The sequence below is a fragment of the Gambusia affinis genome, linkage group LG08 (genome assembly GCF_019740435.1).
Source record: "Gambusia affinis linkage group LG08, SWU_Gaff_1.0, whole genome shotgun sequence".
NCBI lineage: Eukaryota > Metazoa > Chordata > Actinopteri > Cyprinodontiformes > Poeciliidae > Gambusia > Gambusia affinis.
In genome coordinates, this window is record NC_057875.1 from 24,711,286 (window position 1) to 24,730,858 (window position 19,573).

Consider the following 19,573-nt stretch of genomic DNA (forward strand, 5'->3'; position numbering starts at 1 on the left):
TAAATTACAATTACATTGTCATTTTTTGAGACCATTTTCAACTAATATAATAATAATCATGGCATATCAATGTGAGTACACTCTCTCAAAGATCAAAAAACCTCAATGTCTAAAGGTCATGTAACACATGTAAAGGTCAAAACACTTTAAATATCCAAAATAAATAAAACAACACTAATTTAAAAGATTGATGAAGTCTTTGTAACCAAAGTTGCTCTTCAAAGAATATCCTTCAACTTTAACAGGGATAAAAAGCAAAATAGGCAGGTAAACTAACCAACTACTTTGTACCGGGTGTCAAATGTTTGCAGTGTTTCTCAAAATGGCGGCTTTTCAACAACGTTAAAGGGTAGAATCACTTTAACGATCCTTCCCATGTGGAAATGATCGTTCTCATTTTAATTTATCATGCGATTTATTGATTCATTGCTTATTGTGACAGGCTTCATCTTTGATTTACCAAACCAAATGCTCTGCACTTCAACATGATTGGCTAGAGCGGTCCTTAATAAACCAGAACATTTCCCAACATTAACACCCTACAATAGTTTACCCGGCTAGCTAGCTGCAGACATCCACGTCCCCACAGCAAACCAGACAGCTTTGTCACTTCTCCCTAATGTTTCTCTTATATGACGAATCGACTGATCCATTCATTCCTTTCGAGGGCTGAGTTTCCACAGCGCCTCTGTGCTGACAGAAGAACATGGAGACCCGCTGTGCAACCCAGAAAAAACACTTTTCATTTGGATCTGTTCACAAGAAGCGGCCGGCCTGAGAGATCAGGCCTACGGAGGAACATGTGCACACAGAAACGGAAACAAAGACGCACAATGTTTTTATTTTAAGTTTTCTTTCTCCTGGCACTGTATCTTGTTTTAATAAAAGAGCCTGAAATGTAAGATAAACCACATCAATAATTAAACAGAAGTGTGAGAAACAGGAAGCTTATTTAAAAAGGATCTTCAAATAACTATTCTTATATTTGCCAAAACTTCACAAATGTGAGAAAGTCAACAGACCTTTATCAATTAAAAACCATTCTTTAGTTAGCATTAGCACCAGGACAAGTTAAATCCGGTGTCCCTCAAGGCTCCATCTCTGAGACCTGCTTCATTCAGATTTTAATGTCTGGTTTTCTAAAGGCTTTTTAAAAACAGAAAAATGAAAGTTTCCCCATTTCCTTGAAGTGGACACACTCATCCCAATGACGTGGAGTTTGTCTAAAATAGGGAACCTGACATGTAGGATAAAACACACCTAGGATTAAGTGGAAGTTCGAACAACAGAGACAGCTCATTTAATGACGTCTTCAGTAAGATTTAAAAAAAAAAGTTTAGTTTTTTTTTTATTGCTTACTGCAACTCCGCTGAAGCTCCAATAATGTGCTCCACCTTTAAATGATTCCCAGACGAGAGCAGTCAGCTGTCATGATGAAGTAAAACTGCACTTTTCTCCGCTCCTCCATTATTGATCTCTTCAGATATTTTTAGTCGTCATCTCTGAACCAACACGGTTATGCAAGATCATTATAAATAATTTAACGCTTAAAAAAAGAAAACGAATCGCATTCTGGATGCCGCAGTGGGACTGCCGGGTTGGTAGATTGGATGTGGCATGCTCGCTGAGCATGTACCATCGCTGTGTTTCACTATGTAATTTAATTATTCAACACATTGGGAACAGCCGAGAACCAGGAAGCAACAAGGCTGGAAACAAACGGGTTTTGCTAGAAAAACATACAGAACAAAAACAAAAAAACAACAACAGAGGACTCCATAAGGGACGACTGCAAACTGGAATGGTTGTAGCCGGTATACCAGCTCTTGCTGGTGTTTGTAATTATATGGCTCTGAGAGGGGAAGTCGTTTGTCTCTGTTTCCACCCTTTTCTTTTTCCTCTGTCTGAGAGTCAGCGGGGGTGTTGAGCAGCAGCATGAGTTCCCTCTGCACGTGGCCTGGAGGTTTCCTCGCTGCCAGCTGATTTGGGCTCGTTTCGCTTAGAGGAGGGCGATGTGGACTGACAGTTTCATCGCGATATTTTGTGGTACTACTGTGATAACGATAAAAGTGAAAAATATTTGTTATGTCTTGTTGAGGTAACTGCACTCCTCCCTTTTGCAATGCGCTTCTTTAAGACACCAGTCATGTGAAATAATGCGATTTGTTTCACTAATCACGGTAAATTCTTCTAATCATCTTTCATTGACCAAACCAAGGAGGAAATAGCAAAAATAACAATACAGATAACAGCAACAGTTTTGGTGGGTTTCAAATCTCATTAATTGGATTTTATTGTGAGAACGATATATCAAAACTCTTATCATGATGGGAAATTTATCTCGATAAACGATACAATAAATCCCACCCATATTTTCACCACAATGAGCATGTTTTCATTTGGTATTCAAGCACCTCTTCTTTATGTCAGTAACTAAATCAATAAGATTGTTTATTTGCAAATGGTTAAGTTAGAGTCAGAAAACACAAAACTGTGTAAAAAAGTGAAACATAGACCACAGTTGGTCTTTTTCCTGGTTTTCCAAAGATGATATGTAATTTTACAACCAATATTTCTGAAACAACAAGAGCCGTCGAGTCGAGCCTGCTAGAAACAGGAAGTACTTCTATATATGGATGTTGCCACTACTCTCTATGGCTGAAGGCAAATGACAGATTTTTCTTTCAGCTGAAACACTTCCAAGAGAAGTGAACCGTTGTTGCAGAGACCATATTTTTCAAAACATGGCTGAGTTTCATGGAAGCAAAGAAGCTGGGAGAACGTGGGAGTTTCTGACGCTCACCACAGAGAGCTTGTAAACACCTAAAGACGACTCCGGTTTGCTAGGTCTCCAAATGACATTTTCCATGAAAAATCCACAAACATCTTCACTTTACAATTTGAGATGTAAACTTTGTTATCACTCCGATTGTCTATGTCAGCCCTCAATTTCTAAGTTTGTTAGTACACACTAGACATGGTGACTGCTTGGCAGCTTTCAGATGTGTTTTAGGCTGATTTTTGCTTGATTTGTTTCCCCACGCCGCATACCTTCATTTAGCCTCCAAGAAAAGGTTAAACCAAGTTTCCAACCCCAGACATGATTATTGATTGTCTGACGACTTTAGGCACATAGAAAGGTATGTAAATATACTTAGATGGGAGCAGAAACACATTTAGTTTGTGGTTAACAACGTAAAAAGCCTAACAAGACTTGAGTAAAAGTTATCAATACTAAACTGAACTAAACTAGTGATTGGTAAATTTGCATATTATCTTGTTTTCACACATAAATGTTAGAGGTTTGCTCTCCACTCAGGTCTTTCTAGAGGAACCTAAAGACAGTTAGATCTTAAAAAAACAAGCAAGGTGCACAGGAAGTGATGCAAACAATCTGTTCTTCACAGGAACTCTAATGCGGTCGATGGAGCGCCTCAATAACGATTATTATACTGACATTAAGAGCGTCTTTTAATGGATCCACAATATCTCACAAGCTCCAACACATCAGCAGATGAACTGCTTTGTTCAAACACTTTAATACACCAGTAAACATATTGCTAATATTGTTTGGGTAAATGAGCAACAAAGCTAGCTAGCAGGCTGGTTAGCTGAGCTGCGTCTATTAAGTGTAAAGTTCAAAACCGTTTTGCGACAATATTTTTGCACTAAGCAAACATTGTCAGCATCTGGCTAACGGCATTAAAGCTAGCATCTAGCATGTAGCTTCTTGACGGTACAAAGCTAAAGGAATATTACTTCTTTTTCTTTTTAAAGAATTCCAGTATTTATTTATCTAAAATACTTAGCCTACATAGATTTATAAAGCAGTTTTAAATAACGAGTTCTGACAAGCACAGGTAATTGAGGAACCAAGTCCATCTGCACATCTTACTTACTACACAGTGAAAAGGAGGCGAAAAATAATCTCCAAAATGTGCTAGGAGAGAGTTATGTCAAAGATTTCAGCGTGACGTTTGCATCTGGAGTAAAGATGAATTTATTTGAAGTCTTTATGTATTTTTACCAGGAGCGGTGCTAAATACAGAGTGTCCCGAACATTACTGAGACAGGACAGGACAGTTTAACCTGACTCAACAGCAGGCTGCCTGATCGATTCAGCCAGTTTCGAGCTTCTTGGCTAAAGTTCGGGAAACGCCGAGCTCTGCTGAGGTTCATGTGCTCAGACTCTAGACTCTGTCCAAATCTCCCTGAGACAATGTGGGTGGATGGGACAGCTGCCTAGCACACTTTCTCAAACATTCTTATCCAAGTAGGAAGAAATTATTTCTGAGAAGAGACCTCAACTGTTGCCAGGTTCTTTCTTTTTCTTTTTTCTCCCCCCTCGTTTCCTTTGTATAAAAACAGGCGTGTTATGGATTCCACAGGTGGCCTCCACTCGCTCCCACGGCCCTCGGTCAAACCGGGGAAAACTTTTACTTTCGTTACTCCTGAAGTGAGTTTCATCTCTTTGTCTGAATGTCTGTTTTAATATAATCTGTCTTCTGTGTATGATCTGATCTGTGCCAGTTGGCCTCTTTTCATTTTGGGGGATTTTACACACAATGTCTGTATTATCAACAAGGAGATGCAGTTTCCTCTTTGCACTCCAGATTATCCAGAGTCCTGGTTTCGTCTTATGTTCCCCTCAGTTCAGCCCAGAGGTCTCCCTATGTTGCTACTGCCAAATTGAAGGGAGTCTCTGTGTCGCGTCCTAATTATTCCCCAGGGAAACAAAAGGTCTAAAAGTTAGACCTTAAAGTTTAACCTTAAAGCACTAATCACAAACACTAGTTCTGCTACTGATAAAGCGCTAAACCTGGAAGCTAATGCTAAAGCGCCAACTACGATTCACATTTTATCTGCCCTTGAAAGGTTATTTCTTTAATTCCTTTAGATATTGTTTTTGTGTGTGTTTTATTTTATTTATGTATACTTCTTTTTTGAAATAATGTCGAGGACGAAGGCCTCCAAACGTGGAGCGTGCTAAACCCCTGCGCCACCACAGCATGCCTCCACCCCCAAAAAATTTCATTTTCCAAAAAATGTTGCAACTGGGAGCCTGTATCTTGGCATCTTTACATTTCCAAAACATTATTTGTCATATCTGCATACATAAGCTTGAGGAATAATAATAAAAAAATATATTATTTTGTCCGACTTCTCAAGAATGACTGAGAATACGATGAAAGAAAACAGAACTGTAAAGAGTCATCATCCCCTTCAAAGTAAAAGCATGAATATAAAAATCTAGCTACTGAATTCTCAAACAGTTGATACCGAGGTATCAATACTTTAATGCAAATGTCGAACTTTATTCAGCTGAAAGTTCTCAAAAATTAGCGCTTTGGAAATTTGTATTTAGAGGAAGTCAAGTCAAACAGTTTCAAAGTTAGCAAAAGCAATAACTGAAACATTAGCTCCGCTGTTAGCGCATTAGCAGAAGTGTGCCCACCACTGTTTACTACGAATCAGAAATTCCTTGAACCTCCAACTACGCTCAATTAGTAAAACACAGGATAGCGTGAAAAAAATGTAAAATTCACAATATTTTTCACTATAACTATGCAAGAACAAAATAATTTTTGTACATTTTTCAGATTGAGTTAGTGCAATAAAAGATGCATTTATTACAAACTTAATTACACATCTTTACAAGGGGCCCTAATGAATATGCCCAGTGAGCTAAATCAAATAACAGACCACTGTTCTAGTATTTTTTTATTATTATTATTAATTTGGTGTCTCTATCTCACTCGCTCTACTTTCTAGCCAACACCCTCACCATGAGAACCTTTCTCATGAGAGACCTCGGTACAAAGTTTATCACAGAGGCCATTCTCTCACACACACAGTACAGAAGGTCACATTTCTGATCAAATCGCCGGAGCCTCTGCTACACGCCGCTTTGGAAAAAGTGAATTTGTGTGCGACCGACGGAGACGGAGAGAGAGACAAACACACTGAACAAGAATCTGGTTTCTGGCTTCTGTGCTGTATATTCCAGTGGAGGTTGCACATTCCTAAGAAAAGAGCACATGACTATGAGGTGTGTGTGTGTGTGTGTGTGCGTGTGTGTGTAGAGGGGGCTGATAGGAGAAACTATTGTTGAGCTAAATTGTAGTTCATGGCTAACAGGCAATCTACATGCAATGTCTGCTTCCTCAGACAAAAGAGCCAGCAGCCACAAACATGAGCTCAGGTTCTCCGTCTTCAGACCGTTTAGCAGCAGAAGGATAAACAGAGAGAGCTGAACGTTAATGTTCAGTGATGATCGTCGCCAGAGTCGATCTGGGTCAACCAAGGCACCCGGGAGGTTTAATATTGCACAGAGGGCTGCATGGGCTGGTGTTTAGGAAAACCACTGCTGCTTTACTCCACAGGAAACAGGAAGCTGCAGAGGAAGAGACCCCCATCAAAGAGGCCGAGAGGCAGCGGGGGCCAGGGGAATGCCACAACAAAACTCCTTAGACAAGCACAGAGTCTTTGACACACCGACTACCAATCTCCCCTACAGTTTATAATGAAATGTTGCCACATTTAAACTCTTTTCGGTTCTTGGTGGTTGTCACCAGGAACGTGGTGCGCCGCCATGACGGTGGTGCTGCTGCGTTTACAGAAAGAATCACCTCTGCTAGTTTGTAGGGAACGATGAGCCTCTCTCCGACGGTCACCGTCTTCCTGGTCGTCAGGGCTTCAAGTAGCATCTCCTCTTTCACCTGGAAAACAAACAGTGATGAATAAAACAAGCCCCGACTTTAATGCGTTCTACTTGTGTTTGATAAGACAGAAAATAAAGAAGCATGTAATTGTTCACCAATTACAGCTGCGAGTCTTTCGACTTTACTTTTATGTTTCTAAAAGCTTTGCATAAATACTGGTTGACATTGCTGCCCTGTCCTTAAGGAAATGGAAAGCATCTCTGAGCATCAATATTAGCGTCTCTGTAAAGGATTCTAGACTGGGCTTTGACTGGTCCGTTCTAATGAAGATGCTTCGATATAAAGCAGATGTGGGCAACATGCGATCCAGTGTCCTGGAGGATTTTAGACGTTTCCCTTCTTAAATACCTGAAAACAGAGGCTGAATTCACTCCGGTTCCGTTTAGTCCGCTTTAATCGATTTGCAGTTCGATTGCCTAGAAAATCCGGTTTGTTTGGTGAGGTGTGAACACGTAATCGAACCGATGTAGACCGAAACAAAGAACTCTGGATCCGCCTATGCCCATCTCTGTCCAGTTGAAGTGAACTCTGGTGCGGTTCGAATCCATGTGTGAACGGAAGCGCGCCAGAATCCACTCCAGAAGCAGGAAGTGGACAGCAGCGCAATGCATTTTGGGTAAATACAACCAAACAAATGCATGAGCTAGTGAGAGAAACGGGTCATGGTCATTTCCCAAAGACAAAAGAGAAATCCAACAACCGCTGGAATCTGACACTACTTCATTTCTGTTTAGCTTCTTCTTCAGAGGTTTTTGTGTGGTTTCTTTCAGTGGTTCTAGGTGCAGCGCCACCACAGGCGAAAGGGGGCGAACAGGTTTTTCAAAAGAATTGAATCATTTAACTCAGTGAAGGAGAACCACACCAGCTGACAATATAACAAATGGAACCGGGTTTACCGGACCATCAGGTGCGTAAACACCCAGATTCTCCCATCTGATCTCCGCAGCTCCTCCAGCGTGGCGAGTAGGCAAAATAGCTAAATCGTGATTCTCTTTTAGCTTTAGGTTTTGTATCGTGTCTCCGTCATTGTGATTTTGATATGAAATGCCTTCAGAGGCAGTTCTTTCCATATCCGTCGCCATCGTGACCTTTAACGTCACGTTGAGGGTCATTAAGGGTCACGTTAACAACCCTCAACCAGAGCCCGAGCCACAGCGCTTCCATCTAATGCCGCTGACCGAGATTAGCCTGCTAGCGCTGCTCTGTGCGTACATAGGACAATTGAATGTGGCTTGCGGCGGACTGGGCCCAGACGACGGGGGTCACAGTGGGAGCAGCAGATGTCACCGCACACATCTCCTCTATCAGCAGGGATTATGGGAGAGAGACCAGCTGCTGCTGCTGCTGCTGCCTCCGCGTGTTTTTGTGGACAAATCTCTGATGTCTTCATACAAGAAACGGAGTGTGCTGGCATTTTAGTTAACGCCATTAGGGGTCCGTTTTGGTAAAAGGCTTTGATATGGACCGTAGTGGGTTGAGGACACTGGAGTGTGTGTGTGTGGGTGTGTGTGTGTGTGTGTGTGTGGAGTGAGTAAATCACAGGGGGTGGTATAATCAGACTTCATTTCACACTGCCTGGTAATCCCTCAGCTAGGAGCAAAGCCTATTCTGCTTGCCGGTGATTGGTCTTTAGACGCTACGTTTCCGAGTTTTTGTTGCCTGGTAACAGGCTTAGCGTTCTGCCATCATCACCGCCCTATTAGCTCAACACTCAGGAGTTTTACAAGCTCTGGTTTGGAGGTTTTGTTTCAAGTCTTTCCAAAGTCTTTTGAACTCCTTGAATCAAGAGCAACCCTATATCTCACGGATGCCAAGTGTCACCGGTCTGGTTTTCAGTCTGCGCTGAAACCCTTTTTGCCAATCACTCAACTTCAAACTTCGGATCTAGTTTGACAGCCATCCGCCGGCCCACACGAGCCACACTTCCTCTTCCAGATTTTCCTCCACAGGAAGCAGGAAGTCCAAGTCAACTCCATTTACCTCAGTTTTTAATCTCCCAGAAAGAAACAGAAAGTCCCCTGCTTCACATCCGCTTGACACATTGAACCAAAACGGACGACTCGTGAGTTTTAAGTTGCAGAAAACAGCCACTTATCCCACCTGGTACCAGGCAAAACGCCCCAAAAATAAATCCATAATGTATTAATACAACACTCTGCCTGCTCACAGGCAATCTTTCTACTCTTATCCTGAATTAGAAAATGGGATTGTGCATAAAAAAAATTAAAAAATGTTGATTTCACTTTGTTGCGTTTCTAAAGGATAATTCTAGTTTTTCCATGTCAGTACAAGTCATAATGGGGTTTTCTCTACCTGGGACAGAACAGCTCCTTACAGTGAATGTTCAGTCAGGTTTGGTTAACAGCTCGGAGCAATATGTGAAAAAAATCAAGATGCAACCAGTTCTTAAAGCTCAGGACACATTTAAAGTTGGCTTTGGTTGTGACGGAACAAAACGGATTGTCGCACACCAATCAATCAGCCAGTGACTGAAATATGACACAATGCCACTGGATTTCAGTCAAGCGTAGCAAAAATAGGGACATTTCTGTTGTCATTCTAGTACAATGGTCATGAATCACAGTTCAAAGAAAAGTATTAGCTTTTGTTTTAACTTCTGGTGTTTTTCTTCCTGTTTCACTAATAAATGTTTCTAGATAATCTAACGTATTTTTATATTTTTATTTAAGACAAAGGTCATCTGAGTGAAAAGGAAATGTAGTTTTCATTTATAAAAAAGGAAAAAGAAAATCCAAACCAAGGCAAACCCAATACCTGCAGTATTGGTTGGCTGTAGTCAACAATTGTCTTAAAACATCCCTTCTGTAAAATACCTTACAAAACAAATAAAAAGAACGCCTCCCTCCTGACGCATCTGTGAGCGTCATATTCTCAACGATTGCTCAAAGCGAGCTCCAAACGTCTGGACGTCTAACAGACGTCTAAATAAGCTGGAAATTAAAACACCGGCCGCTGATCATGTGGCAGACATGTGGCTCGGCTTACGTCAACGCCACTCTGGACCTCCGGAGACGGAGAGAGAGGATGGGGGAGGCAAAGAGTCCAGTCTGGATGCTGGGACCCCGGCATGCTCTCCGCAGTCAAAACATCCCCGCGGCGATGTTGACAGGCAACGCTCTGCACGCTGCTTTGTTTGGGACTCGGCGAGCGCGTCCGGCCAGCGTGTGCGTGTGTGCGTGCGCGGTCTGATCTCAGCGTCTCTGCAGCCCGCCACAGAGACGTGTAAACACTGCGCGGCCCGTCGGGCTGTTTTTTCCGCCCTGCAGAGAGATAACAGGTCTGCAGCAGACTAAACTCACACAGCAGACTGATTAGCCCACAAAAAAACAAAAAAAAACACGGTTGCTAAACTGAAACTCATCAGGTTTAGAAAAACAACAGAAAGGGATGAAAGGAAGCGAATGAAACAAATGGAGAGAAAGAGGAACAGACCTGAGACTCTTTCAGGAGCAGCAGGACTGACGCCTTTTAACGGCCGGAGTTAGCTTTACATCTACAGCCTCGTTATGAGGCGAGAGGAAGAAAGGAACTTCACCTGAACTTTTGCTCTTGGAAAGAAAAATGGCGCCTGCTGAGGAAATGATGGCTGCACTTTTCCAGGAATAGAGCTTTAGAGCAGGACTTGCACTGCTTGATGGTCGTCACATTACGACCACAAACACGGTCACATTCAGAGCTTGCCGATTATTGTTCATTTTTGGTTATTTAAAGCCTTTTTCCCATAAGAACACCTCTTTTTTCTGCTAATATTAGGATTGTATCCTCATAATTGAACGATTATAGTTATAGCCTGGCCGTAATGCTCCATTGCACAACTAACAGAAAAAGGTGGCTAAAATTAAATCAATCTCACTAATCTGAGATTGCAAATAAATAAATAGGCAAAAACAAAACAAAACAAAACAAAAAACAAATTCAACCTCTAGATGTGCAAAGCAGGTAGAGGGAAACCACAAGAACACTTGCAGCTGTGAGAGCTACCAAGGGTGATTCTACAAACTAATAAATCAGATGGGGGAACGAGTACACACGGCGCATTCTGCACATTTTTCCTTGTTCACTCGTTTTTTTGGTTGTTTTTTTTTTTAAACACCTGGTGTTAATTTCCTTCCAATTACGCACCGTGTCGGTTTCTTAGATAAAGTCCCAATAAGCCAGACTGTGGATGGTGGACAGGACGAGTTCAACCCTGTTGTAGACTTAAAGAGAAACAACCATCTTTTAGTAACCGATTATTCTACGGGTTATTCTGACGACTGGCTGATCATTCAGATAAAAAAAAAATGGTCACTTTTTCCAGACTTCTTATTAAACCACTTAAAGTTTTTTAGTACAACACGAGAAAAATGCACATCTTTTTGGATAGTTTTGGTGTAATTAGTGTTGTTTCTTCAGCAAACAGACTTTTTTCCAGACCAGTCGCTCTGAAAATTATGGACAATTAGTTGTTTACAAAATGAGTTGATTAATTACGGCCAGTCATTTCAACCCCATCTTAAAGTAATCTATAATCAGTTGCTCAAACATTGGCAAAAAAACCCCTTTAAAAGCATGTTAGCACCTGCTATCGGTGCCTGATGTTTTCAACAAGTGGAGTCGAAGATAAGCTTGACGTTCGCCTGCTGCACACTCAGAAAGGCCGTCTGAAAACGGCCCGAACGCCAACAACGTTTAGTGAAATCCCTGGATGATTGGACGGCTCTCCGGGGCCTGAAGCACCTCTTCATCTCTAACCCAACAAATTTGTTATATTTAAAAAAAAAAGACCCTCACACGTTCAGGTGGTAAAATCACATTCAAGCAGCGTTCAACAACTGCAGCAGAGCAGAGGTTAAACGCTTTTAGATCAGACTTTAGGTCAACCAGCAGACGGGGCGGCAAATTTTTTTTTTTTTAGGGGTCACTAACAATTTAAAAAAAAAATTTCTTTTAATGAATGCATGTTTTGAAAACATTTTTCTTAATATCAAACTCACGGGCAGACATCAGGTGAGTTATATTAATATTTTGAGATTTTTATGAAGAATTGTTTTATTTCTTTCTTGATTTCTTTGTGCGATTTCTTTAGGAACATCAGAGTTAATGGCTAAAAGACGTGTTAAACTTACCATGCATCAGTTCAGATCGATTGATGTATACAAACTACCTACTGATGTAATGTAATTTGCATTTGTAAAGCACCAAAACTGGCTCAAGCCCACATTCTTATAAATCCAGTTCTGGGTGTTACAGTAAACACAGCAGTGAGACAAATAACTATCTTGTGCATCTAGAATGTTTCTGACGCAGTGAATGTCCTAACATTATCAACTAAACAAAAACATTTCCGATCTGCGTTTGCTGACCTCCAGCAGCTCCGAGACGATGGGCAGCCCCTCTGGATTACAGATGTCGATGGAGTCGTCCCTGTAGGTCTTCTTCTTGTAACGGATGTTCCCCAGGTGCAGGATGGCGGACAGCAGGGAGAAAATCCTGACAAGAAATACGCCTTTTTGTTATCACTTGCAGATCGTTCCCGGCCCAGCAGATCTGTCCCGCTGAGTTGTCGACGTAAGTCGAGAAGAGGCCGTAAATAAAGCGACACAGGCTGACAGAAACGTATGGGAGGGCTACGGGTTGATTTAATATCCTAACAGGTCAGCGGGGGTCACGCCTCAGTCTTACTGTTTGCGGGTGGACGGTAGGAACCCGACCATCTCCATATGCAGCTGCAGTTTCAGCTCTTCCTCACGGTGAAACAGTCTTCTGCTGGGACGGGAAACAGTCCGCGAGCAGAAGAAGACAGAGATAGAAATCCCCATTGTGAAAAAAACAGCAAAAAACAGCAAAAAACTGGGTTGGGCATTTATTTTATCATGTATCAGATCCTGAATATATAGAAATCAGCACCCGCAGCATTTGGAAAAAAAACAGCAAAAAACCCCAAAAAACTGGGTTGGGCATTTATTTTATTGTGTATCATTTATCGCGATAGGAATTTTGATTTATCGTTAGGATAAATTCCAGTAAAACTGTCTGTATTGTGGGGATTGTAAGGTTTACCATTTTTCCCAATGTTTGTTCATAGACAAAGTTTGAAAATATGATTAGAAATAGTCACTGTCTGCAGTGCAGTGCTGCAATTCACGCTTCTTTATGTGAATGGTGACCTACAGAAATATATTACAAAATGGATATGTTGTTGGGTAATGACTGCAGCGTCATGCAGTCACCAGCTGCGTTTCCATTACAAATGTGCACAAAACTTTGTCAGCATGGTGCCAATGTCGAAACACACAATTACAGTGTTTCCATTAAACGAGAAGTGAGGTTGAAATCACATATGAACAAGTCGTGGTGTCATCTTCCAACTACTTCCTGTTGTCTTCTGTGTCATTTCCGCCAGTAGTAACATCTGGTTGTTGATCGTAAAAACTTTATCAAAAATTTTTTCACAATCAACAGTCAGTTGATCGACGTGCGCAGCCTTGACAGCAAACGGCTGAACCAGCATGTCACAATGTCAAGGAAAATATATCATTTCCAAAGTTCATCTCATCTGTAGAGCAGCAAAGCCACAAGCTGCACAAATGGGGGAGGGGGGACCCTGGATGGTGAACACGAGCGCATTCCTGGGCAATCATGAGACTCTGATATCATACAGTCTTTGTTGCCAGGGTTGAGATGGAAGAGAGAAGCCATTTGTCACATCCTGAGCAATGTCTGAGGAGTCCACATTCAGGAAGTGTCCTCATGCAGCGTCTCCTCAGGCCCTCTGCTCGGTCAGCTTCTCCCTACTTCCAATAGCGAGCCTCTCCCGGGCTGTAATTAGCACATACCACAGCGACCGGACGCCGACAGAAGACACAGGAACCTATAATCCACACTCTGGAACCCTCTTCCACACTTTACTCTCCAACACTCCTTTCCCTCTCCTCCATTGTTTTTCTTTGTCCCACAATGACTGGAGGGTCCATGGCGGGGGGGGCGGGGGGGGGGGCGGGTGTTAGCTTCTCCGGTTAGCTTCTCTGGTTGCAACAAAAGGTCTGCGGAGGCTTCTGGCAAAACGGCAGGACCCGGGAAAGACGAGTTTTATAGCCGCCGCCGGTTGTTTTCAACCTCAAACACCCAGAATGGCACAATGTGATACATTGATGGAAGTTGAGATAATAAAGATCAGTTTTGGCAGCCTCAAGGGAATACTTTGGTTAAAACCAACATTTTAGCTATTTGGGGTTTTTAAAAAACAAAGGACTGTACAGAACAGACAAGAGTCTTGTTTAAAGCAAGAATATTATTGAGACAGACTCTGTAATTCCTATTCATTATATCTAATTTAATGTCAGTAAAACAAGTACACATTGCTTATTAACTGATCACAGTGACATGTCAGCATCAGATCTACATCTATAGAGCCTTGCAGCGGTATTCACACCCCTTGAACATTTTTGCAATATTCCATATCTCAGACAAACGTAAATGTATTAGATTAGGATTTTATGTGGCAAAGCAATAGAAAGGAAATGATTCATTGTGAAGTGGAAGGGAATTTAAATATAGTTTCATACATTTACAACAACAACCAATTCCACCACTGTAGACTGCAGTCACCGCTGAAAGTCTTTAGGAAGTTGCCGGATTGACGTTTTTCGCCATTCATTTTTGTTTGGCGAACATCAGTAAACATCAAGTTTACTGATGTTCAGTAAACAAGAAGTTTTCAAGTCTTGCCACAATGCCCAGTTGAAACAGGTCTGGACTTTGACTAGGGCATAATAAAAGGTGAACACAATTTAATATGAGGCAACGCATTGTAGCTTCTTGGCTCCTGTTGCTCTAACTAGCTGGCTGGTCAGCTTAGGTAGACAGTCATGTCTGCAGTTGAGTCATATTCCCAAGTATCACTTTCCTTCCACTTCACTTCGTGTTGATATATCTCAATAAAATCCAATAATAAAATACATTGAAGTTTGTTGGAACAGTGAGAAAGTTAAAGGGATGTGACGATTTAGCCAGGCGGTGTAGATGAATCCATCATCATTTGAGCTATAAAAACATTCAATCTGTTTTGAAGCAAATACAGCATGCCAACACATCGACCAGACATTCCACAACACCAAGTCAGAGACGGCCAAACAACCCCAGAGCTACCACAGCCACCAAACACCCGTCCTCAAAAAGAAACATCCAAAATGTTTGGTCTTTGGGATCTTTGGGCGAAAACAGTTTTTTTTTTCATTCCTGAATGTTTATTTTCCATTTTTGCTTCCAGATCTGTGGCATTTTCTTTGTACAGATTGACTCTATGCTGTGCATTCGGGGCACAGTGACCAGTCGGAGAGGTCAGAGGTTAAAAAGGCCTACTGAGGGAGTTGGTCAGATGATCAGACAGGTGGTCTAAGAGTCTGACAAACTTTCTATGCGGGTGTGTGGTAGGATCTGTGTGATTACGATGGCATCATGTCCTTGAACAGTGGGGGACACAGACAGACTGAGGTCACTCAAAAGCCTTTATGAGAGCAAGAAGCAACAAACAGCGAGAGGGAATGGTTGTGGAGAGATGGACAGACTCACCAAGACTGATATACGTGTTTTAAAGACATCAATTTGTTAAAGAAGGTAGCTGCACAGCAAACGGACTGTTAAAAACATTTTTCATTGGATTGAATGGTAAAAGACTTAAAAAGAAGTCAAACAAAACAAAAGTCTCTTAAAAAGCAGCTATCTCTACAATTACTCCTACAACTACGACAGTAACAACAGGCTGCAAAGACCTCTAAGGATTAGAAACATTGATAGAAAAGTGTTCCTTTACATAATTACGGACGTTGGTGTGGTATAACCCCTTCCCATTGGGAAGTGGCCTTTGCCTCCTGGCTAGTGAAACTTGCTCTCAGAGCGTGGAATGTCCCCTCTCTGGTAGGGAAGGAGGCTGAGCTATATCTGTGAAGTTCAGATATAGTCTGACTCATCCTGACACGTGGGTCTCCTCAAGAGCAGTTGGACACTCTTCCACCTTGGGGTTGCCCTAGCTGAGGGACAGAGGCATTCTTATTGCCCCCATCTAGGTGCCCGTACGTTGGGGTTCACCCTGGTAGAAGAGGAGAGCTTGCTGGGCACTCCCATGTTCTACTGGTTGGACTTCAACACTCAATGTCCTTTGGGAAGTCCACTGACTCCACCAATATCATCGACTCGCAATGTTTCTAGTCGCAGCCAAGGTGTTGATGGGATCCGTTGCGGTGGCCTCAACCTTTCGCAGAACATATGACCCTGTCAGACTAATCAGACTTTCCCTGGAGCAGTTCGCAGCAGAGTGTGAATCGGCCAGGATGAGAATCAGCACCTACAAGTCTGTGACCATGATCCTGGGGTGGAAAAAGGTACAGTGCCTCCTCCAAATAAGGGAAGAAACAGTGTTGGAGATTGATAGGTGGAGAGGTGCCAGCAGTACACAGCAGTTTTAAAGTTTTACACTTTGATCCCACATTAAAATTACAACACACTAAATTACAGCACCAATTACATACTCATATTTAAATGTCAGAAAGCTTTCCACAGAGCCATGTAACTGTGATGTTTTTATATGTCAAGAAGGATAATAGTTTGGATAGTTGCTCAAGTGTCTTGATACTTTGAGCCGAATCCACTCCGCTCTCCACTGAACTCCCACATTCAGACATTAAGTCCCTTTATAAGAGAAATTATCACTATAAAACTCGAGGTGTTTATGGCAACAGTCTATTCGCATAAGAGCAGCATTGTTTAACACTACTCTGCCGCAAAATAAGAAATGTTCGATTCAAACGGAAAAACGCTTCCACAGAAATTACTCGAACCGCTCTTGCAGCAAAGACTGGCTGAGTGTGTTCCAAGCGTCTCTCATTATGCCAATAAACTGCTGAATTTCCTCCTTCCAGCTTCGGCTGCGAGGTGGAGAATGTTCCACGGGAGGAACCGACAAACACAAACGGCTGTTTTGCAGCAGGAAATGTTACGACGCACTCCAACGTCTGCAGCTTGTTTCACTTTGAGCCGACGACTGCTTTCCTGGAGCCCCGCTTTGAAGAGAATTTCACTATATTATGACACTCAAGTTATTCTTCTTGGGAACGGGGCAAGAACCTCGGATAAAAGAGAAGTTTTAAAGAAAAAAATAAATAAAAGAAAAACCGGATGCACAATGCCACGGTCAAGAATAAAATGTGGTGAAATTGGGATATATTTGTTAGGACCAATTTTCATGGCTCGTGTGTTTGCTCAATGGCACAGTCAGAGGAACATAATCTCCCATTAGGCGATACCGAATCCCTTAGACACACACAACAAATCCCGCTGACCAAACATTACACACTTCATCTTAAGGCTCGCAGGACAGTGGCGGACAGCAGCAAATCGGCGAACACACACACACACACACACACACACACACGCACACACACCCACACACAGAGAGAGAATGGACTCAGACCACACACTTTGTAGGGAAGTTTCTGGACGTGAAGCCGGTAGATCAATCATGTTGAGATGGTGTTTTCCTCCAATCAGAACAAGTCAAACTTTAGATCCTCGTCTAAATATTAGCAAAACGTTGTAATTCTAGAGAGTTTTTATTATAATACAGAGTCTTGTTCTTGTCTTTTCTTTGTTTATTTGGTACAGAACCACTTCCCTCAATGCTTTTCCTTTAAAAAGTCTGTTGTTGCTTTGAGAGGGCAACAAAGATCAATAGCTGTGTTTTTTTTAAATTAGTGTCAAGTGTTAAAGTTGACTGTCGGACACTAAGCAATCCTTTATTCATAGTGAAATCCTGAGGCTTCCTTACAAAGATGGCCGTTTGCAGCTGTGGTGTCATCATCATCATCATCATCATCCAAAAGCTTTGTTTGAAGGGATTCCTTTTCATTTACACTTTATTTCACTAACTGTAAAGATGCACCGTGAAATCAGAAGATCATCAGCAGGATCGGCATTAGCGGCCCGGAAATACAGAATATATATATAAATGTATATATATATATATATATATACATTTATATATATATGTATATATATATATATATATATATATATATATATATATATATATATATATATATATATATATATATATATATATATATATATATATATATATATATATATATATATATATATATATATATATATATATATATATATATATATATATATATATATATATATATATATATATATATATATATATATATATATATATATATATATATATAAATGTATATATATATATATATATATACATTTATATATATATAAGTAACAAAAAAGCAAAAAAAACTTTCCGATCAGTCAAGGCAGGACGAGGCTCATTTCTGGAAAGCGCATTTTCCACAGCGAGGCAATTCTAAGCACTTTGCAGGATTAGAAGGAAAATGAATCTAAATCATTACATTGCGGTGGCAAAGCAAAGCAAAACAATGACAGTTTGACACTTTATGGCGTTCCAGTTGTTAAAGGAACTCAGTGTTTCGGCCATTTTTAAATTTTCTGAAAGCTTGCTCCAGATTAGAGGAGCATAAAAACTGAACGCTGGTTCTCCATGTCTGGTTCTGGTTCTGGGGATTCCGAGAAGAGTCAGAACCAGAAGACCTGAGAGGTCTGGGAGGTTGATACGACGACAACAGGTCTTTTATATCATAAATCAGCCCCAAATTGGGATCGGTGCATCTGTAAGTAACAGGGACACAGACGTTTCGCCGTGTTCCCAAAGATCTGCCAAAACGGTGACATTACAAGGTATCCTTTCAAACATCTTACAGCACATTTAACAGAGCCAAGGCCAGCCTGCTTCTAACGTCGGACCGGTTCGCTGAAAGCAGGCGGGGTGTGGACAGCCAGGAGAGACAACAAGACCAGGACTGGCACCAAAAACCCCCACTGAAGCATGACACACCCATAAACACAGACATACACAAACAAGTTGGCGCGATACTGACCAGCTCAGACTCATAGAAATTGTCCCAGTGGAGTTTGTGTGGTCTCTTTGTCATCTGGAAGCAAGGCAAAGTGGGTTAAAACAAAAGCAAAAAAAAAAAAAAGAGAGAGAAAGAAACACTAACAACTCTTGCAAAAAGGTTTTCTTGAAGAGAAACTTTTGAAATTTTGTGTGAATTAGAGAAGCGGCGGGCTGCACAGTGGCGCAGTTGGTAGAGCTGTTGCCTTGCAGCAAGAAGGTCCTGGGTTCAATTCCCGGCCCGGGGTCTTTCTGCATGGAGTGTGCATGTTCTCCCTGTGCATGGTGGGTTCTCCCCGGGTTCTCCGGCTTCCTCCCACAGTCCAAAAACATGACTGTCAGGTTAATTGGTCTCTCTAAACTCTCCCTAGGTGTGAGTGTGTTGTATGTCCTGTGTGTCTCTGTGTTGCCCTGCGACAGACTGGCGACCTGTCCAGGGTGAACCCGCCTCTCGACTGGCGACCTGTCCAGGGTGAACCCGCCTCTCGCCCGGGACGCAGCTGGAGAGGAACCAGCAACCCTCCCGACCCCATTTAGGGAAGAAGGGTGTTCAGGAAATGGATGGATGGATAGATAGAGAAGCAGCCGGACGTCTCGGAGCGACAGACGGAGAGCAGAGCAGCGGTGATCAGATCAGGACCGATGGAGACGGACACGGTGTCAAAGAGTCGGACGTTTTCACACAAACTCAGACAGGTTCATAAACACTCATCACCGACATGGATGTTACAGGGAGTTTCAAAATCGGAAGTCAAAATCTGAGACTCACCAGAGCAGCCGGTAGCTCTGGAGCGCAGACAGTTTACAATATAAAAATGTTAAAAACGTGCAAGTTGCATCAATGTGGCTCTGCCAGTTT

General features: G+C 41.8%; 1 protein-coding gene across 6 annotated transcripts in view; it reads right to left on the bottom strand.

Moving 5' to 3' along the window:
• Positions 1 to 19,573, bottom strand: part of LOC122835965 (unconventional myosin-IXAa-like) — a 158,271-nt gene that overhangs the window by 43,912 nt on the left and 94,786 nt on the right. For 5 of the 6 annotated variants that reach the window (XM_044125476.1, XM_044125475.1, XM_044125473.1 and 2 more), the window contains exons 1-3: positions 12,408 to 12,460; positions 12,089 to 12,215; positions 6,630 to 6,719 (exon numbers count right to left, since the gene is read on the bottom strand). In XM_044125476.1, the coding sequence (XP_043981411.1) occupies positions 6,630 to 6,719; positions 12,089 to 12,215; positions 12,408 to 12,445 (255 nt within the window). In that variant the 5' untranslated portion in view covers positions 12,446 to 12,460. Of the gene's footprint in view, positions 1 to 6,629; positions 6,720 to 12,088; positions 12,216 to 12,407; positions 12,489 to 14,627; positions 14,643 to 18,674; positions 18,752 to 19,573 lie in introns of those variants that run through there. The other variant, XM_044125479.1, reaches the window with a different exon arrangement.